Source organism: Passer montanus, unplaced genomic scaffold (assembly GCF_014805655.1).
Source record: "Passer montanus isolate IOZ18808 unplaced genomic scaffold, ASM1480565v1 scaffold179, whole genome shotgun sequence".
Lineage (NCBI taxonomy): Eukaryota > Metazoa > Chordata > Aves > Passeriformes > Passeridae > Passer > Passer montanus.
In genome coordinates this window covers 299,454-309,485 of record NW_024365270.1, presented here as the reverse complement: position 1 = coordinate 309,485, position 10,032 = coordinate 299,454, and the positions used below count along the sequence as shown (strand labels likewise).

The 10,032-nt window shown below is 63.4% G+C and overlaps 1 protein-coding gene across 3 annotated transcripts in view; it reads left to right on the top strand.

The window, feature by feature from the left end:
* Positions 1-9,627, top strand: part of SP2 (Sp2 transcription factor) — a 9,893-nt gene extending 266 nt beyond the window's left edge. The window contains exons 2-8 of one of the 3 annotated variants that reach the window (XR_005627046.1): positions 1,300-1,375; positions 2,001-2,954; positions 4,161-4,425; positions 6,654-6,828; positions 7,358-7,551; positions 8,750-9,033; positions 9,075-9,627. Coding sequence is in view for 2 of the 3 variants with exons in the window: in XM_039704694.1 (XP_039560628.1) it covers positions 1,313-1,375; positions 2,001-2,954; positions 4,161-4,425; positions 6,654-6,828; positions 7,358-7,551; positions 8,750-8,850 (1,752 nt within the window). In the remaining variant the exon portion in view is untranslated. Of the gene's footprint in view, positions 1-252; positions 1,223-1,299; positions 1,376-2,000; positions 2,955-4,160; positions 4,426-6,653; positions 6,829-7,357; positions 7,552-8,749 lie in introns of those variants that run through there. The other 2 variants (XM_039704695.1, XM_039704694.1) reach the window with 2 other exon arrangements.
* The last annotated feature ends 405 nt before the right edge of the window (positions 9,628-10,032 follow it).

Genomic DNA, 10,032 nt, shown 5'->3' with positions numbered 1-10,032 from the left:
CCCCCGGCGCCCGGCGGGCGGGCGGCGCTTCCGGCAGCGGGGCCTGGTCGGGGGCGGGCCCGGCCTGTGGGACCCGCCTCCCCCGGGACCGCCCGAGCGGGGGGGGCCCGAGCTGAGGGGAGACCCCGGAGATGAGGGGGGACCCCGGGAGATGAGGGGGGACCCCGGGAGATGAGGGGGGCTCGGAGATGAGGGGAGACCCCGGGAGATGAGGGGGGCTCGGAGATGAGGGGGACCCGGAGCTGAGGGGACCCCCGGGGGTCGCCGCCTCAGCCCGGCCCGGGGGTGGCGGGGGCGCCTCGGGGGTCCCGGGGATGCTCGGGGGTCCCTGATGGGATTCGGGCTGGTTCCCAGATTTCCCTGTGGGATTCGGGATGGTTCCCAGATTTCCCTGTGGGATTCATTCCCCTGATAGGATTTGGGCTGTTTTTCCTGGTGGGATTCATTCCCCTGGTGGGATTCAGGATGCTTCCCAAATTTCCTTGTGGGATTCATTCCCCTGGTGGGATTTGGGGTGGTTCCCAGATTTCCCTGGTGGGATTTGGGGTGGTTCCCAGATTTTGGGGGCTCTGCTTCACCACGAGTGGGAAACACACAGAGGGATCACACTGGGCATCAATATCCCGATTTATTTTTCTGGGAAAATGGGATTTCTCCAGGGAGAATGGGATTTCTTTAGGGAAAAGGGGGTTTTTCCAGGGATTTCTCCAGAAGAATGGGATCTCCCTGGCTGGGGTCTGCCTCCTCCCAGGCCGGATTCGCAGCTGGGGCTGTTGATCCTCAGCTCTGCCCTAAATTCCGATGGAGGGGAGGGAACAGCCACTCAAAATCCCTGAAAAACGGGAATATTTCAGGCAGGGAATGGGAAGATTTGGGGCTCTAAGGAAGAAGATTTCAGGCTGGGAATGGAAAGATTTTTGGGTGGAACTGGGAGGATTTCAGGCTGTGAACAAGAAGATTTCAGGCTGGGAATGGGAAGATTCGGGGCTGGGAATGGGAAGATTTGGGGCTGGGAAGATCTTGCTCGGAAGTGGGCAGATTTTGGCTCTCTGGGCACACCTGCTTTGAAGCTGGGCCCTGCCGGTTTTGGGGAGCTGCTCCTTGCAGCCAAGGCTGTGCTGGAATTCAGCAAAACCAGGGAAACGCAGGAATGCTCCTTGGGACCCAAACAGAGCCAAACCCCGGGGAGGAGGTGACGCGGGGGGCAGCCCCACGGCGTGAGGTGGGGTGGCTCTGGGGGCTCTGGGGGGCAGCAGGCTGTCCCCGGGGAGCTGATCCCTCCGTGCTGTGTCCCCGCAGCTGCAGGGACAGCATGGCTGCCACCGCTGCCGTCAGCCCCAGCGAGTACCTGCAGCCCGCCGCCTCCGCCGCCCAGGTGAGCCCGGCCCCGCCCGGGGACAGCCCTGCAGCCTCGCGGGGGCTCGTTCCCAGTCCCAGTCCCAGTCCCGCTGCTCTTCCTGCTCCCCGAGCGTCTCTGCTGTTCCCAGCCCGCACCTCGGGCGGGATATCGGGATGTTGGGCTTGGAGCTGCCTGTGATGCTCCAAGGGGAAACCCCAGGAAGTCCCCAGCTTTAGGATGGTTTTAAGGATGCTTTCAAGCTTTAGGATGGTTTTAAGGACACAAGGATGGGGTTTAAAAGGATTTAGGGACACGGGGATGGGATTTTAAATGTCACCCCTGCTGAAAGCACTGAGTGCTGGACAGAGGCAGGAATTCCTTCACAGAATCATTGGGAATTGGGGTGATCTGCCCAGAAAGGTGCTGGAGTCACCTGGGGGTGTTTAGGCAAGACAGGACGTGGCCCTCAGTGCCATGCTGGGGGTGACAAAGTGTCCCCCAGGTCAGACTGGACACTGCCAAAGATCCTTTCCGACCTCATGTATTCGGGAATTCCGCCACACGCGGGTAATTAATCAGCTCCCCTAACGAGGGCTGTCTCACCAGGGCTGTCTCAGAGCTGTTCCTGCGGGTGCTGGCGCTGACTGCCCTCTCTCCCCAGGACTCGCAGCCCTCTCCCCTGGCCCTGCTGGCAGCCACATGCAGCAAGATCGGCCCCCCGGCCGTGGAGGCCGCGGCCGCGCCGCCGGCGCCGCCCCAGCCCGCGCCCCGCAAGCTGGTGCCCATCAAACCCGCCCCGCTGCCCCTGGGCGCGGCCAAGGGCGGCATCGGCATCCTGTCCTCCAAGGGGAACCTCTTCCAGATCCAGGGCTCCCAGGTGGGCGCCTCCTACCCCGGGGGGCAGCTGGTTTTCGCCATCCAGAACGCGGCCGTGCTCAACAAAGGCTCGCGCTCCTCTTCCTCCTCCTCCTCCTCGTCCTCCTCTTCCTCCTCCAACATCCAGTACCAGGCGGTGCCGCAGCTGCAGCCCGGCGGGGCTCAGACCATCCAGGTGCAGCCTAACCAGATCCAGATCATCCCAGGCACCAACCAGGCCATCCTCACGCCCTCCTCTTCCTCGCACAAGCCCGTGCCCATCAAGCCGGCCCCGGCGCAGAAGGCGGCGTCGGGCGGCGTGGTCAAACTGCCCGGGGGTGGCAACGTCACCCTGACCCTGCCCCTCAACAACCTGGTGAGCCCCGAGGCTGGGCAGGCCCAGCTGCTCACGGACAGCCCCTCCAAAGCCGGCAAAAAGGCTCGCAGGAAGGCCGCGTCCCCCGGGCAGCCCGCCGCCGTGGCCGTGGCCGAGCAGGTGGAGACGGTGCTGATCGAGACCACGGCCGAGAACATCATCCAGGCTGGCAGCAACCTGCTGATCGTGCAGAGCCCCGCCGCGGGGCAGCCCGCCGTGCTGCAGCAGCTGCAGGTGGTGCAGCCCAAGCAGGAGTCGCAGGTGGTGCAGATCCCGCAGCAGGCGCTGCGCGTGGTGCAGGCGGCCTCAGCCACGCTGCCCACCGTGCCCCAGAAACCCTCCCAGAACTTCCAGATCCAGGCGGCCGAGCCCACCCCCACCCAGGTACGGCCCCCTTGGAATCTTCTCCCTGGTGTTCCCCTCTGGTTCTCCCCCAGGACTGAGGAGCTGGGGGTTTGGGGAGATATTCCCAGCTTGGAGTTTGGTTCATCATTGCTGATGGAGGTTGGGAGTGTAGCCTTTCCCTCTGCAGGGATTTAGGAACTGTTGTTCCTCTCTGATCCTCCTCCAGGATTGAGCACCTGGAGGGTTTTATGAAATATTCCCAGCTTGGAGTTTGGTTCATCATTGCTGATGGAGGTTGGGAGAGCAGCCGTGCCCTCTGCAGGGATTTAGGAACTGTTGTTCCTCTCTGATCCTCGCCCAGGACTGAGGAGCTGGGGGGCTTTGGGAGATATTCCCAGCTTGGAGTTTGGTTCATCATTGCTGATGGAGGTTGGGAGTGTAGCCTTTCCCTCTGCAGGGATTTAGGAACTGTTGTTCCTCTCTGATCCTCCTCCAGGATTGAGCACCTGGAGGGTTTTATGAAATATTCCCAGCTTGGAGTTTGGTTCATCATTGCTGATGGAGGTTGGGAGTGCAGCCGTGCCCTCTGCAGGGATTTAGGAGCTGTTGTTCCTCTCTGATCCTCGCCCAGGACTGAGGAGCTGGGGGGCTTTGGGAGATATTCCCAGCTTGGAGTTTGGTTCATCATTGCTGATGGAGGTTGGGAGAGCAGCCGTGCCCTCTGCAGGGATTTAGGAACTGTTGTTCCTCTCTGATCCTCGCCCAGGACTGAGGAGCTGGGGGGCTTTGGGGGATATTCCCAGCTTGGAGTTTGGTTCATCATTGCTGATGGAGGTTGGGAGTGCAGCCGTGCCCTCTGCAGAGATTTAGGAGCTGCAGCTGCTTTTGTAGGATATGGAGGAGCTCAGTGTGCAGAGCTGGGGCTGGGATGAGCCAGCCTGCTGGAGCTCCGGGCTCACCAAGGGAGGTGGGAGAGGCGTTGGTGTCTTTGTGTTGCCTTGTGCAAAATCCAGGGGCTTTCTCCTTTCCCCAGGGGCTCCCAGATTCACTTCCCAGCGAGGGTGGGGAGGGCTGGGCTGCATTTCCCAGACACGCCGTGACTTCCCCATCCCTGCAAGTGTCCAAGCCCAGCAGCAGGAAGCTAAAACAACCTCCAACATCCCGAAATCCCAACCCGAGCCCATTCCGAGCTGCGCGGGCCCATCCCACCCCCCAACCCCAGCCGCGCTCCCTGCTCCCCCGCAGGTTTACTTCAAGACGCCGTCCGGCGAGCTGCAGACCGTGCTGCTGCAGGAGGCCTCGTCGCTGGCGCCGGGCTCCTGCGGCGGCGCCGGGCCCGGCCGCAGGGCGGCCCCGCGCAAGGAGCGGCCGCTGCCCAAGATCGCCCCGGCCGGCGGCGTCCTGAGCCTGAGCGCGGCGCAGCTGGCCGCGGCCGCCCAGGCCATGCAGACCATCAGCATCAACGGCGTGCAGGTGCAGGGCGTGCCCGTCACCATCACCAGCAGCGCAGGTGGGTGGCGGGGGGCGGGCATGTGCGAGGGAATCCCCCTGGAGCAGGTCAGGTTGAATCGGATCCCTCGTGCTCCTGAGTGGCACAGGGACGGTGGGCAGCTCCCTGAGCTTCCCGAGTGTGGGATGTCCTTAAAACAGATCAGATCAGATTAAAACAGATCCCTCGTGCTCCTGAGGGGCACAGGGATGATGGGCAGCTCCCTGAGCCTCCCAAGGATGGGAATGTGGGATGGAATCCCCCCTGGAGCAGATCAGATTAAAACAGATCCCTCGTGCTCCTGAGGGGGACAGGGACAGTGGGCAGCTCCCTGAGCTTCCTGAGGATGGGAATGTGGAGTGGAATCCTCATCAGATCAGATCTGTCATGCCCCTGAGGGAGGACGGGGACAGTGGGCAGCTCCCTGAGCCTCCCAAGGATGGGATGTCCCCAGATCAGATCAGATCAGATCAGAGCAGATCCCTCATGCCCCCCAGGGGCTCTGCAGTGTCAGCACCTTCTGCTCCCACAAGCCAGGAGTGTTTCCCAGAGTGTCTCTGCGTGATTCCAAGCACATCCTGGAGAGCTGTGGGTGACAGGGGTGGCTGCCTGCCCAACCCGGCCGTGCCAAGCTGCAGGAGGCACCTGAGGTTTCCTGGGGCTGGAACATCTCCCTTGGGTCCCATTCCAGATCCCCATCCCCTGGAACATCCTCTGCACCCCTGGGAACGAGGAGCTCTCCCAAGCTCCCAAACCCAGGAGAGGCACAGTCACACACCCAGCTCCACTTTTCCAGCTCCACATTCAGGGATCAGCATTCCAGGGGTGAACCCCTCACTGCAGGAGTGAACCCCTCATTCCAGAGATCAGCATTCCAGGGGTGAACCCCTCACTGCAGGGCTCTCCCTGAGCCCCAGACCAGCCGGGCACGGCCCGCTGCTCCCAGTCCTGGGAGTGTCAGGTCCCTGCAGCCCCCCTGACCCAGTCCAGGGCCAGCCCTGTCCCCGAGGGAGGAGCTGTGTGTGTGGGCACTTCTATCCCTGGCTGATCAGCCCAGCCCTGGGTTTGTGCTGCCTCCCTCTGGGCTGAGCTCAGCCCAGCCCTGGGTTTGTGCTGCCTCCCTCTGGGCTGAGCTCAGCCCAGCCCTGGGTTTCTGCTGCCTCCCTCTGGGCTGAGCTCAGCCCAGCCCCGGCACTCTGCTGCTCCTCGCCAGGCGTCAGCAGAATTCCCCCTCTGCTGCCCTCCCAGGACTGGCTTTGGAGGGGGGGTCTGTGTGTGGGCACTTCTATCCCTGGCTGATCAGCCCAGCCCTGGGTTTGTGCTGCCTCCCTCTGGGCTGAGCTCAGCCCAGCCCTGGGTTTGTGCTGCCTCCCTCTGGGCTGAGCTCAGCCCAGCCCTGGGTTTGTGCTGCCTCCCTCTGGGCTGAGCTCAGCCCAGCCCTGGGTTTGTGCTGCCTCCCTCTGGGCTGAGCTCAGCCCAGCCCTGGGTTTGTGCTGCCTCCCTCTGGGCTGAGCTCAGCCCAGCCCCGGCACTCTGCTGCTCCTCGCCAGGCGTCAGCAGAATTCCCCCTCTGCTGCCCTCCCAGGACTGGCTTTGGAGGGGGGGTCTGGTTTAATTAGACCCTCCAATTACCGTGGAGGGGCCCGGCAGCACCTGCTGCCCTCGGGCGAGCCGAGCCGAGCCGGGCTCAGCCGGGACATCGCCCCTGCTGCCACCTCCGCCTTGGCGCTTCCCGCCCGCGGCTCCTCGCTGTGCCTGCTCTCCCTCCCTGCTGCCTCTGCTCCTCCGCTGCCGCCCCTTGTCCTTCCCCTGCTCCTCCTCGTGCTGCTGCTGCCCCGGGAGCAGCAATCCCCATCCCAATCCCAGCCCCGACCCCGCTTGCTGACGCTGACCCCGTCTTCTTCTTTGCAGCGCCTGTCGCGGCTGCCCGGGACGCCCGAGCCTGGAGCGGCCCTTAGGCTGCTGGGTAAGTCCCGTTTTTTTGCTCAATATATTGCACGTTTTTTCAAAGTTTCTTTTTTGTTTCCTCTTTGAGCCCTTTTTTTTCCCCGCCCCCCTAAAAGGGTCGAAAAAACTTTTTTTGAAAACTTTGAAAAACCGCACAGTATATTCAGAAAAAAGGGACTTACCGGGAGAGGCACGTGGCAAAGGGGCTGTGCTGCATGTGGGATCTGCCCGGGCTCTTCCTGCTCCCGAGGAACGGGAGGAGCGTGGATGGCTCCTGACTGCCCCTCTGCCCTTCTCCGCAGGCCAGCAGCAGCTGACGGTGCAGAACGTGTCCGGCAACAACGTGACCATCAGCGGGCTGAGCCCCACCCAGATCCAGCTGCAGATGGAGCAGGCGCTGGCCGGGGACATCCAGCCGGGCGAGAAGAGCAGGAGGATGGCCTGCACCTGCCCCAACTGCAAGGACGGCGACAAGCGGTGGGTTCTGAGCGTGGGAAGGGCTCATCCCGCTGGATCCGCCTCTCCTGGGCTAACCTGGAGTGGTTCAGCCCTCTGGATCCGCCTCTCCCGGGCTGACCCAGAGCAGTTTATCCCTCCGGATCTGCCTCTCCCGGGCTAACCCAGAGCAGTTTATCCCTCCGGATCTGCCTCTCCCGGGCTAACCCAGAGCAGTTTATCCCTCTGGATCCGCCTCTCCTGGGCTAACCTGGAGTGGTTCATCCCTCCAGATCCGTCTGTCCCGGGTCTAACCCAGAGCAGTTTATCCCTCTGGATCTGCCTGTCCCGGGTTTAACCCAAAGCGATTTATTTCTCCATCTCCGCCTGTCCCGGCTCTAACCCCTCACGGCTCCTGCCCCGCCTGTCCCGGGTCTAACCCGGTGTGGCTCCCGGCTCCTGCCCCGCCTGTCCCGGGTCTAACCCGGTGCAGTCCATCCCTCCTGCCCCGCCTGTCCCGGCTCGGAGCCCTCCCGGCTCCTGCTCCGGGCTGAGCGCGCCTCTCCCGCAGGCCGGGCGACCCCGGGAAGAAGAAGCACATCTGCCACATCCCCGAGTGCGGGCGGACGTTCCGCAAGACGTCGCTGCTGCGGGCGCACGTGCGGCTGCACACGGGCGAGCGGCCCTTCGTCTGCAACTGGGTGTTCTGCGGCAAGCGCTTCACGCGCTCCGACGAGCTGCAGCGGCACGCGCGCACGCACACAGGTCTGCACCCCCGGGAGCCCCTGTGCCCGGGGCAGAGCCCCCAAAAGGGCTGGGGGAGCCCCTGTGCCCGGGGCAGAGCCCCTCACAGGGCTGGGGGATCCCCTGTGCCCGGGGCAGAGCCCCCAACAGGGCTGGGGGATCCCTCATTCCCGGGGCAGAGCCCCCACAGAGGTCTGCACCCCCCTGGGGATCCCCTGGGCCCAGGGCAGAGCCCCCAACAGGGCTGGGGTATCCCTCATTCCTGGGGCAGAGCCCCCAACAGGGCTGGGGGATCCCCTGGGCCCAGGGCAGAGCCCCCAACAGGGCTGGGGTATCCTTGGGGTATCCCCTGTGCCCGGGGCAGAGCCCCCCACAGGGCTGCACCCCCAGGGAGCCCTGTGCCCGGGGCAGAGCCCCCAGCAGGGCTGGGAGATCCCCTGTGCCCAGGGCAGAGCCCCCACACAGGTCTGCACCACCCCGGGGAGCCCCTGTGCCCGGGGCAGAGCCCCCCACAGGGCTGGGGGATCCCTCGTTCCTGGGGCAGAGCCCCCAGCAGGGCTGGGGTATCCCTGGGGTATCCCCCATTCCCGGGGCAGAGCCCCCCACAGGGCTGGGGGATCCCCTGTGCCCGGGGCAGAGCCCCCCACAGGGCTGGGGGATCCCCTGTGCCCGGGGCAGAGCCCCCCACAGGGCTGGGGGATCCCCTGTGCCCGGGGCAGAGCCCCCCACAGGGCTGGGAGATCCCCTGTGCCCAGGGCAGAGCCCCCACACAGGTCTGCACCACCCCGGGGAGCCCCTGTGCCCGGGGCAGAGCCCCCCACAGGGCTGGGGGATCCCCTGTGCCCGGGGCAGAGCCCCCAACAGGGCTGGGGGATCCCTGGGGTATCCCCTGTGCCCAGGACAGAGCCCCCCAAGGGGCTGGGGTGTCCCTGCCGGGTCCCCATTCCCAGGACAGAGCCCCCCAAGGGGCTGGGGTGTCCCTGCAGGGTCCCCATTCCCAGGGCAGCCCCCCCAATAGACCCTGGGGACCCAGCCACCACCCCCTGGGAGGCACTGGGATGATCTGGGCAGGCTGTCCCTTGGTTCTGGGAGGGGCTGGAGGATTTTGGGGGGGCTGTGATGTCAGAGGTGTCCTGGGAAGGGATGGGGACACGTCCTGGGGGTGTCCCTCCCCTGGCTGTCCCCGTGGGTGCCGCCCTGAGCGTCCCCTCTCCCGCAGGTGACAAACGCTTCGAGTGCGCGCAGTGCCAGAAACGCTTCATGCGCTCCGACCACCTGACCAAGCACTACAAGACACACCTGGTCACCAAGAACCTGTAGGGTGGGGACAGGGGGCAGCCCCGCCCTGGCCCCACAGCCCTGACCCCACAGCACTCCGGGCAGGGACCCTGGGGGTGTCCCTGGGGCCTCGGGGTCACCCAGAGCCTCCCTGGGACCCCCACAGGCTCAGGGGGTGCCTCAGCCCCTCCCGATGACCCCACAGGCCCAGGGGTGACCCCACAGGTTCAGGGGGTGACCCCACAGGCCCAGGGGTGACCCCACAGGCTCAGGGGGTGACCCAGAGCCTCCCGTGTAACCCAGAGCCCCCCTGGGACCCCACAGGTTCAGGGGGTCACTCAGAGCTCCCCCAAACTCACAGCGTGTCCCCGAGTAGCCCCAGAGCCCCCCCAGCCCTGTGGGGCGACTCAGAGCCCCCCCTGTGGCCCCCAGAGCCGGGGGGTGCCCCCGAAGCCCCCCGGGTGCCCCCGAAGCCCCCCAGCCCCCCGGGGGCTGCACAGCACATTCCTCCTCTGTATTTAAAGCCCCAGCTCCGGGCCCTGCCCCGAGCTCCCTTTTCTACGAAGGCTGCCTTACACTCCCTGTGGATCATGAGTGCTTTTCTAATCTATTTAATCCCCTGGGTTTTCTCCCAAAACTCCCTTTTCCCCTCCTCATGGCCAATTCCTCCCTCCCAGTTTTTATTTCCACGCAATGTTGGCATTTCCCCTTTTTTTTTTTTAATTTTATTTGCATTTTTGGGACTCCAGCCCTTTTTTTTTTTCCTTTTTCCTTCCCCCTTTTTTTATTTTCCCCCCTTTTTCCTTCCTTATTTTTTATTTTCCCCTTTTCCCTCCTTATTTTTTATTTTCCCACCTTTCATTATTTTTTTTTATTTTTACTTCTTTTTCCTTCCTTTTTTTTTCTTTTTCCTTCCTTTTTTTTCCTTTTCCCTTCATTTTTTATTATTTTTTCCCTTTTTTCCTCCCTTTTTTTATTTTTTCCCTTTTTTCCTTCCTTTTTTCTTTTCTTTTCCCCCTTTTCCTCCCTTTTTCCCCCTCTCCCGTGTGTGCCCCGTGTACAGTGTACATTGTATCATAGATTCTATGGCTTTGGAGCTTTTAAATTAAACAGAAATTCCGTTTATTGGGGGCTCGTTGTGCCCCGGGGGACGGAGCCGGTCCCGGGTTCCGCCCGGAGCTTTGGGGCTTGGGGGGCTTGGGGTTTGGGGTTTGGGGGTTTGGG